This window comes from Heliangelus exortis, chromosome 1 (genome assembly GCF_036169615.1).
Source record: "Heliangelus exortis chromosome 1, bHelExo1.hap1, whole genome shotgun sequence".
Classification (NCBI taxonomy): Eukaryota; Metazoa; Chordata; class Aves; order Apodiformes; family Trochilidae; genus Heliangelus; species Heliangelus exortis.
In genome coordinates this window covers 168,845,951-168,868,155 of record NC_092422.1, presented here as the reverse complement: position 1 = coordinate 168,868,155, position 22,205 = coordinate 168,845,951, and the positions used below count along the sequence as shown (strand labels likewise).

The 22,205-nt window shown below is 40.6% G+C and overlaps 1 protein-coding gene across 2 annotated transcripts in view; it reads left to right on the top strand.

The window, feature by feature from the left end:
* Window positions 1–21,641, top strand: part of PDZRN4 (PDZ domain containing ring finger 4) — a 273,218-nt gene extending 251,577 nt beyond the window's left edge. For both annotated transcript variants that reach the window (XM_071733598.1, XM_071733597.1), the window contains exons 6-10: window positions 2,609–2,707; window positions 4,953–5,015; window positions 8,995–9,096; window positions 12,648–12,764; window positions 19,449–21,641. In XM_071733598.1, the coding sequence (XP_071589699.1) occupies window positions 2,609–2,707; window positions 4,953–5,015; window positions 8,995–9,096; window positions 12,648–12,764; window positions 19,449–20,975 (1,908 nt within the window). In that variant the 3' untranslated portion in view covers window positions 20,976–21,641. The remainder of the gene's footprint in view (window positions 1–2,608; window positions 2,708–4,952; window positions 5,016–8,994; window positions 9,097–12,647; window positions 12,765–19,448) is intronic.
* Window positions 21,642–22,205: the final 564 nt, after the last annotated feature.

The following is a 22,205-nucleotide window of genomic DNA, read 5'->3' as shown; positions in this document are numbered from 1 at the left end:
AGGAAGAGTCCTCATCCAACTACTCCCTCATGCTGAGTGAGATATTACTTATGTAATTTAGTCTGGACCCAAACACATGAAGTGGGTTTTTTGGGCCTTTAACATTAAATCCCAGTATCTCAGTTGTAGGTCTCTACACCTTTTATGTGGCCACAGCCATGTGCAGTCATCAGACTGTGCCCCATACAGTCATTTAGGAAAGAGGTAGCCCCAAGAGTATTGAGACCAGATCTCAGCTCTATTATCGGGCAAAGAAATAAAAGCTGAGGCAGCTCCAGCACTGTGCACAGCCAGATCTGGTACCTCCCAGTCAGAGGATATTAGCCACTGACATTTATCACCAGCTGGTTCCCAGAGACAGTTTTAGCAAAACCTCTTGGACTCCCAGGATGGAGCCCCTAGGGTCATCCTCATTTTCCTTTGCTCTTTCATGCCCTAAATGGTTACATTATTCTGCTCATTGAGCCAGCACACTGAAAGGATTCCCTTTGTTTGCAGCCTGAAACACTCATACAGCTTTGTAGTAACATTTTGAAACAAATCATCCACAAGAACTTCAAGGTCATTCCCAACCAAAGAAATTATGTTCAGAGCAGTCCTTGGGGTCCCTGGCCAGCCTCAGTGCAGGGAGATGGGAGGTTGTGCTGGCAGGACAATGAAAGTCAATGGATTTCATCTTGTGCACAGCTCCTAATTTGCCTTGATTTAAAGGTCCCAGTCTCCATCCTTTATGGTGTATTTAGGCTTCCTTATAGGCCTCCAAGGGACCGCAAGCTTCTTTATTCCTTAAAAGTATACCTTGTTGCTGTAATTGAAGCCGTTTTGTTACTGTAATTTCTCCCTAATATTACAGTTCTAGTCAAGTGTTCTTTCCCTCTGGAGGCATCGATTATTAGGGGGTTTGAATAGGCCTCCCTCCAGTACACATACTTTTCCTCCTAATGCCAGAATCAGGTCACTGCAATTCTCTTCCCTAATAAAACACAGTCCTGTGTTTCTTCTTTCAAAGCCAGTGTGTAACACATGTACTGGCAACCAATTCCACTTCTTCCCACCCTATTTAAAACTCCTGCCGTATTTATGAAAAACTAAAGAATACTAGAAGTTTCAAGGTATTTTCAGCATTTTCTTAGTTTTCATCATGACACTGACTCTTCAAAATCCAGAGAAAAGTTTATAGGGTTTATGTAGGTGCTGAACCCATGAAGATGTGTACCCTATTTAAAACTCCTGCCGTATTTATGAAAAACTAAAGAATACTAGAAGTTTCAAGGTATTTTCAGCATTTTCTTAGTTTTCATCGTGACACTGACTCTTCAAAATCCAGAGAAAAGTTTATAGGGTTTATGTAGGTGCTGAACCCATGAAGATGTGTACAGTGGGGAGGGAGCAGAGGAACAAGCCATGGCAGGGCACTTTGTGAAGGATGCACAGCTGAAATGAAAGAGGCGTGGGGCTCATCAGCTAAGTGTGCACCTGAACTGCAGGTTTTTCTGTAAGTTGTGTTATTTTGACACCTGGTCCCCACAACTTGATTGGACTCACTAGTGAGTCCTCACTGCCGTGTGCCCTGTGCCTGTTTATGGATTAACTGTGTGACATCTCTGGGGGTGAGGGAAACACGCTCCATAGCACAGACTGGGAACTGAAGCGTGGGTTTGTCTGTCTTCTTTTTTTTTTTTTTGCTCAGCTATGAGAAGCAGAAGCTGTTAAGCCCCAAATGCCACCTGCATACTCCTTTTAAATAAAAATATCAACTGACATTTCCCATTTGCAACCAATATAATAACCTGTGTTATTCGATTCATCATGCTTTATTACAATTATTTGTTTCACAGTGTTCAAACTAAGTGCAGCTTTGCATTTTTGTGAATGATTCCCCTGTGAAGCCCTAAAGATGCTTAACTTGGATGGGTGCATGTAGTAGTTATCACTATGCCATCTGCCCTAAAATTTGCACTGTTCATGAGATGCCACTGCTGGGACATCTGGCACTAAAAATATGTTTTCTGCATCATCTCACAATTGAGGAGGAAGCCACGGCTGTTCAGCTCCACAGGAGATTCCTTGAAGCATCCCACTGTTATCCAGCAGCTTTTGCAATGAAGCTATGGCACAGGGAAGGAATTATGCTATTAATGGAAGGCTATGGTTTTGTTTTATGGCTTAAATTGCTGTTAGAAGAGAGTGGCACTTGTGTGATGGATTGATTGATGTGCAGCTAGACTCTCTTATATCCTATAAATCAATAGTTGGTGTGATAGGACTAAAATGACTATGTAATATGCTGTAAGTCATCTTCTATTACCCAAAAGCAAAAAAACCTGCAAAATCAATTCTCATCAATATTTCTCAAAGTTTGGCATGTCTTACTGACCTGTTCCTATATAACCTAAACCTGCAATGTACTGGAATTTCCTTGATTCACAAAATATTTTCCCCTTTAAAGATGGACACAAAATATTGTGTCTTGAGTCTGGGCAGTATGAGAAGGTCCCACAGTTATGAGCATGTCTGAATGTGGCAGTGGCTCAGGGCTCCCTTGTGCAATACCATTTCTTCCACCCTTGGCCAAAGCCACTGTACCAGCCTGTGTGTTTTCTTGTAGGAGGTGGAGCTGTGTCGCATCAGCAGCCAGGAGAAGCTGGGGCTGACTGTCTGCTACAGAACTGATGATGAGGAGGACACAGGGATCTATGTCAGTGAGGTAAGGACATGGCTACGTGAGTGAGATAAGGACATGGCAATGGGGAGGACTGTGAGAGATGCTCATGGTGGAAGGGCTGAAGATGCCAGGGGATGTAAGAGCAAGTGCTCTGAGACCAGAGTGGAGAAGTGGCCATCAGCCAGTATGTGTCACTTTTAGTTAATTTTGATTATCAGTTTAAATTATGTTGCCCAAGTAGTGTAATTATTACTAGGGAGCTTCTTTAGAGTGAATGCTTTTAACTACAACATCATACTTAAGGAAGTACAAAGAAGTCTGAGCATGATTGGAATTTTGCAAGAAATATGCCCTTTTGATGGAAATCAGGCAAAAAAATTAAGGAGAAAAGCACTTTCTCCATGCCCTTTTTGCATTCTCCTCCTGACACAGCTTTGGTAATCACTGGATAATAATTAATTTATTATTTGTGGGTTTGTTAGCCTTGTATTACACAGACATACCACAGGTGGATGGAGAGAGTATCTTAGGAGAGGAATATGTCAGAAAGACTAATAATTATTCTTTTACCAGACAAAAATTGAACAGCAGATACTGAGATTGGATGAACCCTCAGATTTTCATTGGCTTCACCAGGAAAACATGGCATCCAGCACATAGCACAGGGTGTTAGTGTTTCACAGGGTCAGCCCACAAGACTTCCAGGAACATTTAGCTCCCTTTGAGTCTCCAGCCATTCAGAAAGGATTGTTCTTCTGGATAAAGCAGAGCTCTTGTGAGCCCAAGGTCACTAGTGAGCCCAAGGTCACTGGTGACTGTCCTGCATGAATTGTATTATCAGTTTGTCCCTTTTTTAACTCATTGAACCAAATTTGGACATTAGGAAAAGGTTCTTCATGGAGACGGTACTCAGTTGGTGGAATGGGCTCTCCAGGGAAGCGTTCAAGGCACTAAGCCTGGCAGAGTTCATGGAGCATCTGAACAATGCTCTTTGTTATCAGGTTTAGTTTTAGTTGGCCCTTCAAGGAACAGGGATTTGGACTCAATGATCCATATGAGACCCTTTCAACTTGAGATATTCTGTGATTCTAAATTTGGAGTGAAGTTCATGGACAGAGAGGGTTGGTAGAGAATATTCTCCTACATATCAATCAATGGGAATGAAGGCAAGATTGCACATACACAGGCCAGCAGCAGTGTCAAGGAAGCCAAAAAGCACAGCCTTGGAACAAGAATGAGGAATTAATGTAAATCTGCTCCAAAATAGGTCTTCTACCAAATCTATAAGCACTGCTGTTAATTTCTGTTTGACCTTGTGAGAACAAAGAAAGTGCAGAAATCTCTTAATACACTCCAGGATTTTATCTGCAACGTGATGGTTTTCCTACATGGTAGAAATTTCTCAGACCTTTTAAAGAGAATTTAATTATATTGTCTTTTGTACTTGATTAGGCACTTCAGAATATATTTTTTTTTCTATGAGAATGGACAAGAAGAAAACAATATCTAACAGCTGTAGAGAATGTAACCTGAAAATCAAATGCTTGACTTGAAAAAAAAAAAAATAGCTTATGGCATGATGAGGCAAAATTAATGATTTAAGATAACCATCAAGTGAAAGGTGATAGATCGAATTGCCCTGCAATGAGCTGTAGGTCATTGCTCAGGGATGAGCTATAGTGACTTTGATAAACTGTTGATGGAGCCCTAAACATCTATTTAGGTTTAACTAACTTAAAATTAACTGACTCAGACTGGTAACAATATACAGAACCTGTGAGTGATCTATACAATGTAGATCCTTTGGGGGTTTTTGCAGTTTCCTCGAGAGCCACGAAATTCCAGGGGAAATAATGGTGATGACTGAGATAATAATTTAATAGCAAATATTTCCATGAAAGAAAAATAAGCCTGCTCATTTCCCAAAGTCAGTGTCATTTGTGTAGAGGTATCAACTGCTGCAGATGCATCTCAGTCCATAGTGAACTTCCAAAGAGGGACTCTACCATTAATTCTTAGTTCTCTGACAGCTGAAGGTTAATGCCTTAGAGTGGCATAGGGAAGTATTAATCTGAAAATCATATGCTCCCAACCCTTCCTGTCTTTAAGCTTTTATGTGAAACATGCTTGTATGATTTTTCTGAAGCCCTGGTTTGCTCATATCACTCTAAAGGAAACTTCTGTACAGAATAAAAATGGTACTTTTCCAAACTGCGCAGTTCCACAGCTGTTTTCATTTCCAGTCAAAATCTTCCCATGCTCAGTTTCTGGATATTGTCCTCTGCAGGTTGATCCAAACAGCATTGCTGCCAGAGATGGCCGGATCCGAGAAGGAGACCGGATTTTGCAAGTAAGTGACAATAGACTCTTCCTTAAACTCCCTTCAGACAAACGCGCGGTGCCGTCTTCCCCGTGGACTGTTAATGAGGGAATGTAGTTCTCTTTGTTACTGTGATCGATGAGAAAATCCATGTCTGTCTGTTTTTTAACACAATAGCCAGGAGCTAGAATGCCTGTACTGAAAAATGAGAATGACAAACTCGTTCTGGCTCGTGCCCTTACGTCTCGTGTTTGTTGTTGGGTTTTTTTTTTGCCGTATTTATTAGCAAACCTCATTTCCACTATGTTCATCTCAGTGTCAAACTCTAAAGAGGGATTCTGCAGACACAATTATGGGTGCCAGAGACTTGCTGATCGTTCACTGATCTCATACATTTGGATAAAACTCACTTGTGCTGAGCATAGATGGGAAGAGTTTTCATACAAAAAATGTGCTGTTAGTAAATTTTCTTCTTAAAAACGCATGAGGAGGGGGTTCATTAAGGCTTTTGTTAATATTCTTTTCTCCACCAATAAAACATTGGTTTTCTGAGATTTTTTTCACATCCATCATCTTGACTTTTTTTTTACCCTTCATTTCCGTTGAACCGCTCACTTGAAGAGCTGCCCCAAGATAGGTGTGTGTGATCCAGCATAGTGGGTGAGGGTGGCTGGCTACTGGCTCTGGAGGAGGGCAGGGCAGCTGTACAGCTAGAATGGCAGCAGGTTTCCATTTTCAGCTGGAGTAATGAGGTAATGATGTAATGAGTAAATACATTTTTGCCCTAGTGAAAAAATCACAAAACAGCTACCAAAAATCAGCAGACTGGAAAGTATTTGCTGTATTGAAGCATTTTAGTTTTGATTCCCAGTCGATTTTCCTTGTATTTTGACCTTTTAAGCCCCAGAAGTAGTTCCCAGTGTGAGAAGTCACTTTTCTGTAACCAGTTCCATAATTACCCTTTATTAATTTAGGCACATGATCTTTCAGTTTGTCACAAGGTCAGCCTGCTCTGCTCCTTCCCTCCAGCCTCTTCATTTATGCAAGAAATGAAACCTGTGCCTGTATCTCTTACCCTGGTATCGGGTCTGGGAGTCTCACTAACACAACAGGGTCTGTAAGCTGGCTTACCAAAGGGGCTCATCTTTTGCAGAGGAAACAATAAGTTACATTTTAATGTCAGGGCTCACTCAGAGGCTGCTACTTTATTCTCTGTGTGGTTGGGAATGTAAAAACTCTCAGAGGAAGGATGGTGTTCCCTCCCCAAGAAGACATAGATGACACAGTGGGAGGACAAGTGAGCTCCAAGTGCTCCAGGTTCTTGGAGTGATAGAACCACATCATGCCATGCAGCCAGGAGTGGAAAAGATATTGCACTCCTTTCTGTAAAAAGGAGTCTTTCTGCAAAATACCTGCTGAAGAAAGCAAACAGAATATAATGATGTTTTACATTTTCAAAAATCAGAAGGAAAAAAGTAGTTTGTGCAGCTGAGTAGAAACAACTTTCTTTCCTAACCTATGCATTTCAAAATAAGGAAATAGACAGTAGGAGCATTTTCTGCTCCTTTCCTTGCTTTATAAAATTTCTGGGTGAAATGGAAACCCAACAGCAGTTCAGTCAAATGTTCTCCAATTCCTAATGAAATTCTTTTCAACTGTGAGTAAAGACTACAGGGGTGAGAAAAAAGCATCAGTAATTCTGCCATCGCTTTCTGGACTGAAGCATGACTTTAATGTCAGTGCTGATATATAGCTATGAGTTTGATTATTAGTGTTAACTCCCAGAGACTTATATGGGGTTTACTTTCATATCTGAAAATACTTTTGACCCTCTCTCTACTCTTATTGATGAGATAACTCAGAGAAATAGAAGGTGACAGTGCCATTATGGGGGGATTACAATGAAGCTGGGAGGGAGACAGATCCTTGAGCATTATCTGTGGCATTATCTGTGGGTGGCAGATGGCATTAGTTAAGGCTGGAAGGGACACTGTTCTGTGTATTTCTCACAAAATTACAGCCCATTTCCTCACATTTTTGACTCTGAAACTGTCCCCTTCTCATTCTCACAAATTTCACACCTCTCCCATCACCTCCACAGTTTCCTTGATCATCTGAGAACAGCCTGAGTATTTTACATGAAATGTTACAAAGTCAAAGAGAAGGATTTATAGGGATAATCCTACTGGGATTTGCCTGAAGTTTTGCTAATTTTAGCTGTGAACCTCCAGGCTGACAAATGCTGTCCTTGGGGGTGAGATAACACAGGGCAGGCTCAAGTCCTGCTTGTCCTTGGTGATGGTGCAGCTGGGGTGGGGTGAACACCCCCCAGGCTGTGTGTGTGGGGCTGGTAAGGGGCAGCTGCTTGGCTGACAGGAATCACCTATGGCTGGGGATGTCCTGCACAAGCTGGAGATCTCTCAGAGGAGGACCACAAAGATGATCAGAGGGCTAGAGCACTGTTCCTATGAAGAGAGCCCAAGGAAGTTCAGGTTGTTCAGCCTGGCAAAGGTGCCAGAGAGACCTTATAGCAGCCTGCCAGTATCTCAAGGGGACCTACAGGAAAGCTGAGCAGGGGGCTTTTCACAAGGGCATGTGGTGACAGGACACAGTGTAAAAATTCAGTATGAAAAATAATAGATTTAGATTGGATTTAAGGAAGAAGTTCTTCCTAATGAACGTGGTAGGAACAAGTTGCCACTTGTTGGCAAGTTGTGGATGCATCATCCCTGGAAGTGTTCAAGGCCAGGTTGGTTGAGGCCTGAAGCAACCCTGCCCATAGCAGGGAAAATGGAGCTAGATGATCTTTAAGATCCTTTCCAACTCAAACCATTTTGTTATATGATTCCATGATCTGCTCCTGCACCTCTGTAGCTGCATCTTTGCTTCTTGGGTCAGTGCAGTTCTGCATTATGAACTGTTTGTCTGGTCTCCCACAGACTACAGACTTCGAAGTGTTTCAGACATTTTACTCATTGCTGGTGACATAATTAGGGTACACTGGGGTTTTCTGTGGTATAAATTAAAACTTCCTTTTTGAGCCAAGGCTTACAAGCCAAACACGTGCAGAAATGCAGCTTTCTCTTTACTCTTCAACCAGGAAGTTCCTGCTACTTGGAAATCAAACCCTTACAAAATTTTATTTCCCCCTTATATTCAGATTTTTCTATCTTCTGATTTTGTTTTCACTCCTTTTCAAATAGACCAAGTGTTTGGGGGTTTTTTGTTGCCACAATGAAAATAATCCACCCCTTGTGCTGAGAGTTGGACAAAAACAAATATGCACAGAAAATAAGATTTCTGTTTGATTCCCTCAATGAAAGGTTTCGGACAACGAAAGATGTGCATGTTACTGTGTAGTCACAGACACGGCTGCTTTAATGAGGTGACAGAATAGGAGAAAGGCAGCAAGAAAAGCACATTCTCATTGGAGAACCAGTTTTATTTTGATTATCCCCTTCTAAGGGGGATACATATGTTTTGTGCGGTTCTGGGTACTAAGCTGTCCACACAAATATAAAATGATTAAACGGAGCAGCAATAAGCAGTGGCCTGTAAGTATTGCCTGGTGAGAGATAATACTGCAGCTCTCTAATTGGCTCTCTACCAGCATACAGGGTGACTGATTTCAGCTGTAACATTACCAGTCTTGCTTCCACCAGCACTATTATCTCAGAGTGACACTTCCATTACTCTGAACGGAGAAAGATGAACGTCACCTGTCAGAGACTGGTTAATTGTGTTGCTAGATGTATGTTACCAGGGCGCAGGTTGGACATTTATGAACATAACTGCTTCCTCTGATGTCCTCCATCCTTCAACAATCGATACAGCTCTTACAGTAAGCGCATAATTGAGTGAAGGCACTTACCACTGAGGGGTTGAAGATGAGCCCGCTGCACAGGTTTCATCGTCCATACATTCAGCACAAATGAGCTGATATCTGCCTTTTATTGTGTGTTGCTTTGTGGAAATAGAAACTAATGTGCCACCTTCATTTGTTTTCCAGATAAATGGCCAAGATGTCCAGAATCGGGAAGAGGCAGTGGCATTGCTCTCCAGTGAAGAATGCAAAAAAATTGTGTTGCTGGTTGCAAGACCGGAGATGCAGGTTAGACTAAAGAGGTGCACTCAGCCAGAAACTGGGTTATTCCATACATTTGCTGTCACTGTAAGTAATGTACTGCTGAGAAATAGGAATGCCAAGGTTCCTGACCAAAGGAGGAAGCAAATAATTGCAGAGCTTCACCCCTATTTAGCCAACAAAGAAAATGACATGATATTACGAGGGCTTTTTTTCCCCCAAACTAAGCAATTCCTTTGCAGCAGATAAAGTAAGCGTGTATGAAAATAAAGCTGACAGCACTAATATCATAGAATCATAGAATCATAGAATTGGCTGGGTTGGAAGGGACCTCAGGGATCATCAAATCCAACCCTTGATCCACTACTGCTACATGATATTATATGATATTAGCAAAATACGAAGTAGAACATGGGAACTACGTATTACTTTTTATAGTATTCCTGTTTGTTCTGGGCATAAATTTCCCATGCTTCCACAGTCATTTATGTGAACTTACACGAAGCTGTGGTTGGTCAGTGGTGATGTCTCTTATGCACTTATAAGCAGACATGAAAACTTTTAATTTATGTACCAGTTGTGGAACTTGCACTACAATACCATTCAACAAACCTGGATCTAACTGCTTTTGAAGCACCCTGGTCACAACAGCCTGCTTGTACATTGCAAATTGTATCTTGGGAGGTGCATTTTCAAAAGCCTTTAGAAACTTTCCTACAGTTATTATAAAAATAAAATTCTGCGAATTACAAGAATCTTGACATGCCAAGAACTTTTTTATATCATTGCAGAGGGCAGATGTTAGGTTCATCATCAGACTGAAGGAGAAGCAGAGAGGAAGAAGGGTATTGTTTGTACTTCCCTTTATATTCTGTTTATAGGCCATTGCAAAGCAAAAAGATATTATATTGTCACTGTTCTCTCCAGCTGCCAACAATTCAGAGTTGGTTATGTTGCCATTTGTCTCTTATGCTATTGATCTGATATTCTCAGTCTTGCTGGCTGAGTACTCTGTATAAATTAAATTGAGTAAGTGTAATTCAGTGCCACTTGGAATCTCTACTTGAATGCAGTAGTTATAAAAGATTCACAATTTCATCATTCATTTCCTTTATGCTTTTCAGGAATCTAAACAATTCTCATAAAACTGGTGACATGGCACAGCAAAAAAACCATTACTCAGTTTTTATATTGCAAAACTGTAGCCTACACTGTAAGGTGTAGAAGTTTTAAAAGAGTTGTTTCAGTATCATGCTTCCTATTTTTCAGTAAAATTCTGTTTTTCAGTAGGGAATGGAAAATCTCCCATTTATAAAATACATGCCCAGGGAAAGCTCATCCTCTGTATTTCTTTAGAGTGGTCATCAAGAAAAGTTAGATCAATATGAGATAAGGAATTACTTAGCTCTTAACTGGTATAGTTACCCATATGGATGCTCCTTTTAAATTATAAAAGAGTGTTTTGGTTTGGGGGGCTTTGGTGCTGGTTTTGTTGGGTTTTTTTTGTTTACATTTTAAGAATATGTTCATAGAAAATTGGAGAAAAAACTGTAGAATATCAGAAATCAGGTTGTCCATAAATAGATTTGTTGTGTTGCTTTGACTCTGGTAAAAAAAAAAACAAAAAAGCAAGATTGAGCAGTCTTTCATTTCTAGATAGAAAATGGTAATGGCAGTATTGCAGTCTTGAATGATGACTGCTGAGTGCATTCATTTGGTAACAGGGAAGAAAACCTTTTCTGACCATTTATTTGCACAGTGAATACCAATGAATACCAATGAGTAATTAGGTATTGAAACAGGGCACTGGAGGAGCTCACAACCTGTTTAATATGTAAACATATGGCACAGGCACATGCCTACACATTAGTGTATGCCACACAGTGTATGTAGTCCACGTGTATACTATCATACATTGGTTTTATTCTAAAAGCTGTAACATAACATAAGGATTCCCATTAGTTGTTAGGTAATGGGTCTGCTACAATCAAAGCAGCAGATTTACCCAAATGAGAGTCATCTTTCATCCTCCAGATTTGTTAATCTCTTGATTTCCTCAGAAGAGGGAAACTCAACTGCATCCCTTGTGGTAGAGGAAAGCTGTGTTCATATTTTCCTTGGGAAAGAAGAGTAATCAAGACAAGCAAACAATACTAGTATCCAGGAGCAAATGTTTTAACGAAAGGTTTGTAAGCTCCATTAAGGACAAACATAAAAATTACGTGTCCTCGAGGAAAAAATCCACCTTCTCATCCCAAACTATTAGAGGCTGGCTTTGCCAAGGAAAATGGTGAAAGGCTTATATTCTTCATAAGAGGAAAGAGTTCATAGGCATGGGAAAAACACATTGGAGTTCATGAAGGGAACAGTGGTTTCCTGCCAGTATTCATCTAGTAGTACCCCACAGCATTAATCACCTCTTGTGTAGCTTTGAAATACTAGTTGCTGGTTTGGTGTAACTTTTCTGACTGGAATCAGTGGTTGGAGCTCTCCTGGCCTTGAGGCTGTGGTACTTCTGTTGTAGGTGTTGGCCTCTGTTGCTTTGCTCATGTCTTGGAACGTGAATAGTTGGGTTTTGTCTAATTCTGAGACTTTAATCTCTTAGTATCTTCTTGTCACCTTCTTCACCTGGTTCCTTCACCAGTGAGAAAACACTCCGTGTTTCCTTCTGCTGCTCTCCCATTGTTATAGCCAGGAGTGCCACTGATCAATGTTTTCCTCTCCAAAGCAGTGTGCCATCTGGGCAGGGATTGCAAATGCAGATGGGTGCATGCCATGTGCACACATGTGAGCAATGTACAAAATTGGAGGAAGAGCATTTTAGGCCAGAGGTGCCTGTTTTATCGGTTTAGAAGGAAGGCTATAAAGTGGGTTCAGAGAAAGGATACGCTCACTTGACAGAAAACATAGCATCCCCTCCCATCCTCTTGCAATCCTGTCTTCACCAAATGTCAAAGTATTATTTTACAGCTGGGAAAAAAAACCCAAACAAACGACTAAGCCTTTCTTTCAGGTACACTGCAAGAACAAAAATAACCTCCCTTCAAACCCTGCATCTTTCTGTCACCCTCCTCTCTTCGTTTGTTTACCTGGAAGATCAATGGGAAAACGGTGACAGAAACGCAACATAAGGTTTCTATTGAGGTGTCAGCAGAAGGGCACAACGCTGGGGTGGAGGTTGTTAGAGGAAAGAGCCCAGTTGCCTCCTGGACCTATTAGTAACGTTGCTTCTCTTCCAGCATGGGGGCTCTCAGCAGTAATGAACACGACAGCTTCAGGATTATGCGCTGCATCTTTCATACCTTTTGAAAGGAAATAATGTCTGTGCTGTGCAGGCTCCTTCATTACGAGAGAAAATCAGTCACAGTGTTTCAAGAAAGGATAAAAGGCATAAGAGTCCCATTTTTTTTATTCCTCTTTTTCTTCTTCTCTTTTTGAGATGCAAACTCCTACCGCCCGGCTTTCTGAAGAGAATCATTAGGATAAAAAGAACTAGTCAAGTGTTGCCATTTGGGTTTACCCTGTTAGAGCATGTGTCCTTGCTAATATAATATAATATACTAATGTATTCTTTGCAGCTGGAAGAAGGGTGGCTGGATGATGAAAGGAATGAATTCTTAGAGGAGTTAAACTTGGAAATGTTGGAAGAGCAGCATAATGAAGCGATGCAGTACACAGCCAACGAGGTGGAGCAGGTAGGACTGCTACTAGATGTATCTTTTGAAATTTTGCTAGGTATACTTTTTTATTAATAGAGAATGAAATGGTATGCTGTGAAACAAAGTCAAAGGCTTTGACAGAATTTTCTCTAAAGTGCTATGCACTCCTGGGGAAAAGGAGAACAATAGATGCTTAGGCCCAGTATCACAAGTTAGCAAACAATTGAGGAGGCTGTGGTAAGCGCAAAATTCTTATTTTCTCTGAACTCTAAGAACTATATTGCTTTTTCCTTCTTTAATTCTGAAGTGTTTGGAGTTTCTGTTGTTATATTTTATGTAGGGTTTTTTATTAATTATATCAGTGTGGCAGCTAGAGCTCCAAGTTGAGATAGATGTACCTCTTGTATCCATATGAGGTATGAGCAAGCCCTTGCACCGGAGAGCTTGCAAAACAAGATAGAAGAGCTGTTTATAATAAACAACAGGTGTTTTGGTAATGCAAGTGTATTTTTCTTATACAGACAGCACACAGCTCGACATTTGTTTTGTTAATGGAGACAAATAAGCCTATTGTTAGCATAGTCTCAGCTTGCTGCTATCCTGACTTTTAGCTGTCCATATGTGCTGTAAACAGTGTGAATATGGCAAAGATGCATGTGCACCCCCAGCCATACAGTTTCATCAAAAAAAGTCTTCTCTTGAAGGCATAGGTGACCTTATTCACACCTGAATCTGATGAAATGTCCACAGGCACACCTGTGTGGATCCAAAGTGATTAAATCCGACTTCATATCCTGGCTTCTGGGTATGGGCAACTGGGGAGAAACTGTTTTTCCATCCACAGAAATTTGTGACTTACCGTTCCACCCCTTCCCCCTTCTGAATTTCTTGAAATCAGAGCCTGAGATATTTTACTTTGAGGTGAAGGGTAGGAGAAAGACTGCAGGAGCCTTCCTTCTTCTGGAAACCAGAGAGCTTATTTGGATAACAGGAGACCTGGCTTCAAATACCTCACCCTCTGGCCCACACTGAGGGCCTGAAGATGCACAAGCCTCTCCCCCCAGGCCTTGACACTGGGCTACAGAGTGGTTGATAGCTCCTATTAAAGCTATTCACTGTACAGAGATTAAATATTCATCCAGACAGAGACACTGACAGAATAATCTAGTCAATTATCTGGAATATGATAGATCAGATTACAAATCCTTGATCTTACAAGCATTTAATTATTTACACAAATTAAAATAACTCCAGGGTCAGAGGTGAAGGGAGGCTTGCAACAGGATTTATAGTGGCCTTTTTAGTTCTAACCCTCTTTTCCAGGCAGTGATCCAAGCCTGGGTTTCCCAGGTTAAATTCGCTACTGCACAGCTAGCTCCTTTGAACGGATATTTGGAATCTTGTTTATTTTTTAACCACAGATTTAATCTCAGATAGCAAAAGATTTCCTGTCAGAAAGAACACTTGTTATTTGCAAAGCAATTTGCCTCGCACAGTGACATTTTCACACAAACCCCCCCTTCTGGAGGAAATTCCTGAGCAGGTCTATCTACAGACCCCTGCTAGCCCCTCACATGATGTGTTGGGATTTCTGAAATCACTTAACAGTTGTGACCTTCCACTCCCAAGTTGTTCTCAAGCTTTGGCTCTTTCACTGAATTTGGGTTGAACATAGTTAATTATTGAACAGTTCTCTGAAGTTGTGTTTCACTGAGGTCCTTTATTCCCCATTGGGATTTTATACTAAAGTTGTTTTTTGGGGGATATTTTTGGTTTGGTCGGGGTTTTTTTGCCTCTTGAGATTTTATATTACTGTAGAAGGGAGCTGCACTCAAAAAAATTATGGTCACTTGTGCTCCCTTGGTATTTGACATTGGATTGCTTGAAGTAATTCTAGGACAGACAGACATTTCCATGGCCTTCTGATGAGTAATCGAATCAACCAAATGCAGCTTGGTGTGTAATGGAGCATCAGTAATTTGTGACAGCTGCTGTCTCTAGACTCTACATAGTGACTCGGCAAGTCAGAAACTGGTTCTTTACTCTTTGTTAGGCTGGGAAACCTAGCAGTTTCCTGAGGTGAATCACATAATCCATTGGCACAATAAAGCCTCTCTTGTTACAGCTGTCTGTGGCCAAGCTGGGTAGCCTCAAGCTCTCTGGCTAGCCATGGAGATTATGCTCTAATGCCAGCCTGGATTTTTGTGAACCAAAACACAGTCCTCTGGCTTCATAATCATCTGTCATCGTGAATCTTGCAAGCTGCCAGGAACAATATACACTATAGCAGAATATCTTTCCAAATACAAATCTGTTTTACAGAATGCCATTTTAACAATTAATATGAACTGCCACAGAAGAACCTGGTGCGCTTTGTCACAGAGGAATGGAGTAGGTAGTCAGGTCTTTTTGGTATGTTTTTGAGCCACTCTATAGAATTTAATCAAGAATTGTTATCTTCTCTGTATAGAATAGTCCAATAGACCCTGAGGAAAGATATAATTCTCCATTTTTTTATAACTCTTTGTATTCCTTCTCCTTTACAACATGGCAGTTCAGCAGAGATAACTTTCAGAAGAATACCATACATCTGCCATGCAGAAATTCTTATCAATATCATGGAATATATAAAAACCTATTAAGAAGAGAAAGAATTGGATTAAAAATTCATTCAAGCTCATTCAAAGCTGAAATGCAGTGAAAATATCTGGGGGAAATGCTTTTTTTTTTTGAGAGAGGCCTGTTTTAAAGGAACAGCAGTGTTTGCAGAAGAGCCTTTTTTCCCTTTTAATGCCCTGATGAAATCACTCTTAGTCTTCCCTCGTGGCTGGGGTACCTCGTGGTTAGCCTGCCACTGGAGATCCATCTCACTCTGGTCAGTCACCCTTCTCACTGTTAGAGACTGACAAGAGATCCCAGCAGCTGCCTTCATTAAAACCTTTGACTGAATCTCACTGCCTGCAAGGTTTAGCAGCAGCCTGGGTTTTGAGTCCCAATATACATCGTAAGTTGTAGAATGAGATAAGAGCAGTGCCTGAATTCCTGCAGGATTAGCCATTTTATAGGCTATGAATGCAGCTGAAACACAGAATCTTTTGAGGTTCATTTATTGCTTGATTGTACTCACCACCAGGTTTGCCTTCTCATTATCTGAGTTCTCACTGCAAAGATGAGGCCTAAGGAGCCCTTTGGTATTTCCAACAGAAGTAATTGTAGAAGAGATTGACAAGGTACTTTTGAAAACAAACACTTTGTTTGGAATAGATAATAGATCACACTCACAAAAGCTACACACTGACAATTGGAGACTCTGGGTTTTTCAGAAGGGAATTAACCTGGTGTTAGGCTTGCTACATTTCAAGCTAAAATTAAAATAATCTTATGTTGTAAAAGCCTGCTCAAGTCTTCACATGTTTAGGAGCTTTGGCAAGCCTGACAAGTCCAGGACAGAAGCCAGGGACTACCTTACTTGAGTCACAGTAGAATTTTAAAAAGATATATCTCAAAAATATGCATTACAATAAATATCTTTATTACTTTTGATTTTCTTAGTTGAACTGTTTTTTTAACTGAAACTGAACTCAAATACTGGAGAAAGATTTAATGTGATTTGAATGTCTGCTTTGCATTGAGAAGAATCTGATTGTATTGGCACTTTTTCGTCCTGACAGGGAGGGGAACCTAAAATGACTACCTAATATTCAGGTGCCTGTACTATAGACACATTTGGTTAAATCAATCCCACCTATATGATCTCTGTTAGACTAGAAAGATAGAGAAGTTGCTTTGTTTACATCTTGTGCATGCATATGTGTGTTAATTATGGATGGTGTAAGTTGGGTAGAGGACAGCTTTTTATATTCAATCAGTCTGATCAAGTGGAAGTTGAGGGAGCAAAGTTTGAGTAGTTGAAAGGGTGGTGTGGAAAAAAAGAGCCACTAGACCCTGAAAGTGTTTATTGTGTAGGCCTGAACTGTAAGGTCTGTTTCAACACCTACACAAACAGATACATGAAGAGTTTTTTCAGAAGTGTTCAAATACATGCTTGGGTGGTGTGACACCATGCTCAAGACATCAGAGGAAGCATCATGAAGCTCAGGTCCTGTAAGCTGGATAACTATTCACACAGTATGGATCAGACACTCTGTTTTGGAAGTGAGATACTCTGATTTTGGAATTTTGGGTTTAGTTATACAGATGCAAGCTGTCATGTGTCACTCCCCCTCGGGGTCAGAGACCAACAGGTTGTGTCCCTCCACACTGCAGTGCAGGGGTGCAGTGTAGGTGACCCAGTCTGGAGTCACTTCTCTGCAGAAAGGTTTGGAGCAGAGGAGGTCAGTACAAGCTGGAGCATCTCCAGAGCAGGTGGGTAAAGGGACCAGAAATAGCTCATGTAGTGGGACTCATCTGAAGGAGGTAAACTAGGAAAAATATGAAATTAAATCTAAATCTGCAGCATTTATATCAAATGTCCCAGCCGCTTGGCTGGTTGAAGTGCTCTTCTGTATGGTTACTCTTGGTTTTCATGAAGAATTCTCTAGGTATTGGGGTTTTTTGTCTGTGTAAAATATGACATTTTTAAAGAACTCTTAAAAAGCAGGTGATGTGGGGAGATATTATATTCCCTCCACTCTTCCAGCTGCTTCTGAAAATGGAACTAAACTGTTGCAGACACATTGGAAAAATATAACAAAAGCCTTAATAAAAAAAAGTCTTCCAATATACTTTACAAATGTTCATAGCAATGCATAAACTGAGGAAAGAAAGAATAGATAAATTATAATTATAGAACAATTACAGAATAGTTAGTTATTTTAATTGTTATTGGTACTACTGCTTCCACTTGTGACAAGAAGATACTCTGTTATTTATTTTTTTTAGATGTAACAGTGGACGGATCTGTGAGGATCTCAGATGGGGAAAATATTTACTAATAAGGTTTTAAAACTTGTGGAAACTTCATGAGTCTGCCTTCATCTCTTTTCAAAATCTGGTTTCTAGAAAATTCTGATCCTACAACCTCAAGAAACACTGAACCTTTTCATGATCCCCTGAGTAACACTGAACACATTCTGCTCCATGACATTTGAATTTAAGGGGAGAGCTTCTCCCCATTTGTGAAGACTGAGAAATAGTAATTGGCACATTGCTGCTGTGGCTGTCAAAGCTACATGAGAATTATACATTTATTGTGCATTTTGCGATCAGCTGCACATTGTATGTGGAAAAGGATGAGTGTAAAATGTATGCTTCAGTTTTAAAAGTGAGAGGGTTTTTTGCAGGTCTTGTCTGACAACAAATTGCTAAAATATCGTTTTGGAAATTTTTAACTAGTCTCTCACAAAAACTGAATTGTCCTTGTGTTGTGTTTCTTTAATTTTTGTTTTATTCCACTATTGCATTTTATTTGAAGGTGGAGGTTATTTTGCTTTCTGAGACTAGGCCATTATTTTTCCTTACAATTGAAGAAAGGATACCACTTGAAGGGTTTGTGATCATGAGGTACACATGAAGAGAGGAGAAAGGATGAGTTAGGAGGCAGATTTTCATCCTACTTTACTGTCTGTAAAAGTACAGAAAAAGGGAATTATTACAGTGGCCTCTTTGAGTTTGTTTCCTTTCAGCTGATGCACCGTACCTTTTTTCTCCCTTGATTATTGCTACCATTACACATAATTATGCAATTATACTGCCTAAAAGAGAAATGGCACTAGGTTGGTAGTACAGGCACTTAGTTTTTTGGCGAACAGGCCATAAAAATTGCACTTGGCAGGACTGTAAGGGGAATAGGAGGAAATTCTTCGCTTATCCAATGTGAAAAATAAAAAGCATCTCTCTTCTCAGAAAGGTATTATCTCACATTCTTTGAGAATATAAATAGGTTGAGAATATAAATAGTCACACCAAGTACAGTGCAAATTAAAAAACAACAGCCTAAAAGCTTGACATTATGCCCATGGCGAGCACTTAGTGTTGTTCTACACTTAATGGTAAAAGGCTGTTTTTATTTCTAAAGAACATAAACCCCAACTAGGGAACAAAAATGGTCTCCGGGGATTCAACAGAGAGAGGTGTATTGGAGCAAAATCCTAGGATTCAAAATGAACAGTCATTCAGAAAAAGGATACTGAAAACAAGAAGTGGGAGAAAGGGCTGTGGAGGATGTAGCAGAACAGGCTTCAACCCTGCCCATCTCCATGGATCAAAAAAGGAGTTCACTGTTTTTTTTAGAAAAAGAAGAAAGCCCTAATGATGAAAGTAGTCTTTTGCACATTCTTACACAGTACTAGTCATTGATTGGCTGCTTGCTCTCATGTTTTGAAATGATGCCAGTACTGAAGCTTTTTTCCCCAATTTGAGAGCATTTCAGATTCACCAGTCTCTGGCCATAATCCAGAATAAAAAACAGTGCACCGTCTGGTCATCATTATCTTTAAGCACTGCAAAGAGATGGCTTAGCTAGAGAGGGAAATATTTCTTTCCTGACTTTAGAATATATGTCACTAGTGCTGTAATTCATCTACATTGCTCAGTATGGCCACCACAGTATGAATCCCAGAAATCTTTAAAAGCTGTGAGCAGTAGGACTGCTGTTTAGTGATCTGTTTTAACTCGGCTTAAATCAGATCCCAGCTGTTTAAGCAAAACAGAGCTGGAAAATATTCTCATGTAATATGGTTTGCATTTGATAACTGTTTTGGTTTGCTTAATTTTTTTTAGCCAAAGAAACATGAAGAGGAGGATGGCACTACAGACACTGCAACCTCATCATCCAACAATCATGAAAAGGACAGCGGGGTGGGACCCACAGATGAAAGTCTGCGCAATGACGAGAGCTCAGAGCAAGAAAATGCACCCGAGGAGCAGAACAGAGCAACCCTGCAGAGCAAACGGGAGCTGGGCCACAGCCAAGACACCTTAGGAAGCGTTGAGCTCCAGTGCAATGAAAGCTTTGTGTCTGGGGAATACATCGAATCTGATTTCATAGGAAACCCAGAGGAGGAATGTGAAAGGTTTCGGCAGCTGCTGGAACTGAAGTGCAAGATTCGAAACCATGGCGAGTACGACCTCTATTACTCAAGCAGCACCATAGAGTGCAACAGGAGAGAGCAAGATGGAGTAGAGCATGAGCTGCAGCTACTCAATGAGGAACTGAGGAACATTGAACTCGAATGTCAGAATATTATGCAAGCTCACCGGCTCCAAAAGGTGAGGGATCAGTACGGAGACATTTGGGCTTTACATGATGAAGGGTTCAGGAATTACAACACCAGCATAGACGTACAGAGAGGCAAACTGGATGACATTATGGAGCACCCTGAGAAGTCTGACAAGGACAGCTCCAGCGCCTACAACACAGCTGAAAGCTGCAGGAGCACTCCTCTGACAGTGGAGCGATCCCCTGATAACTCTCTCCAGAGGATGATCAGCATCACCAACAGGAAAAACCTGAGGAGCACGATCGTGGCTAATCAGTCATCCTCGGGACAAAGCAGCAGGGAGACAACCTCAGCCAAAACCAAACCCACCGAGCCAAGCAGTGCTGCTGAGGACACAGTGCTGGCATCAGAAAGCGGCAAATTCACAGAGCAGGAAAAGCAGAGCAGCGAGCACATTCCCTACCTGTCTCCCTATCACAGCTCTTCTTACAGGTATGGGAATATACCCGCTCATGCCAAGCATTATCAAAGCTATATGCAGCTGATCCAGCAGAAGTCTGCTGTGGAGTATGCCCAAAGCCAGCTCAGCCTGGTGAGCATGTGCAAGGACTCACAGAAGTGTGCGGAGCCCAAGATGGAATGGAAAGTGAAAATCAGGAGCGATGGGACGAGGTACATCACAAAGAGACCAGTTCGAGACAGAATCCTGAAGGAACGTGCCTTAAAAATTAAAGAGGAGCGCAGTGGGATGACAACAGATGATGATACCATGAGTGAGATGAAGATGGGTCGCTACTGGAGCAAAGAAGAGAGGAAGCAGCACTTGGTGAGAGCTAAGGAGCAGAGGAGGCGGCGGGAGTTCATGATGAGGAGCAGGCTGGAGTGTCTGAAGGAAAGTCCCCAGAGTGGCAGCGAGGGCAAAAAGGAAATCAACATTATTGAACTGAGTCACAAAAAGATGATGAAAAAGCGAAACAAGAAAATCTTGGACAACTGGATGACAATCCAAGAACTGATGACGCACGGTGCTAAATCTCCAGATGGCACAAGAGTACACAATGCCTTTTTATCAGTTACTACTGTATGAACACAACTTCTTTCAGAGAGTATACTACCAGTTTAGGTAGAGTACGATTGCCTCGTTCAATGTGGCATTTTTATATATTTTGTGACTGTTTATAGTTTGATCTTTTTTGTAAGCAGAATTACCTGGTAATTTTTCATTTGTTTTTCATATAATGGTACCTTCTTTTTCTGGCAGTCTTTCTTTATCCTGCAATATATTCATATTATTCATTTGTAAAAAAAAAATGAGAAAAAAAAAGAAAAAGAAAAGCAAAACAAAAAAAGTTGAGAAGTCAATTAATTTCTTAACGTAGTACATATCTTGTAAGTTAAGATCTGGATTTATTTCTCTAATTTTCTTTTTTCTACTTTAGTAACAATACAATACCAAAACAAAATGCTTTATACTGTATCCTTGGCTTAACAAGATTTAAAGTTTTACATCTTAGAGTGCATCTGTTTATAAATCATATGCCACATCTCATCATATAGATTAGAATGACATTTTTCCAACAACACATTGTATAGTACATTTAATCTGTAAATTGCAATTGTATTTGTCCAAGTAAAGTGTAGGTGGGCAATTCTCCTGTGTTATGTAGTGGCATTGGTCATGTAGCTGGGCAGTATGTAATAATTGTGAAGATGAAAGAGAAATAAATTATTGCTTATCTTTATGAAAACAAAAGTCAGGAGTTCTTTGATTCAAATTGAATATTTGCCTTTAACAGAAGAGTCATTTCACCGTGCATGATTTTTACAGTGTATAGAGATTTCAGGAACATGGGACAAAATCCCAAATACAAGTTTTTTTATTAATTAGCTTTTCATTTTGCAAAACATGTAGCAGTGAGTGGGTCTTCCTGGCTTTTTTACTTGCTGGTATTAGTTGATTGGATGATTCGTTGATATTTTACTGTGTTTCATGCTGTCAGTTAACTACTGTGGATCCTTTCCCCAGCCAGGTTTGCTATTTATTCAATGCATACAAAACATAAATAGAACACATGCCTAACTTTGAGCCAAATCTTGTGCAAGAAAAACTGCCTGTGGCTGTCACTGATATTTTCACAGAAGGTGAGTGAAGGTAAAATAAAGAATGGAAGTCATCGAAACGAGTTTAGGGTTTAACATTTGAGACTTTTAGAAGAGCCCCAGTGGGAGCTGACTGGGGCTTGGGAGCAAGGGCAGCTTTCTGTCTGGGTGCCTGGGAGAGTCAGGCACTGTCTCTCCTTGTCCCTCCCTGCAGCAG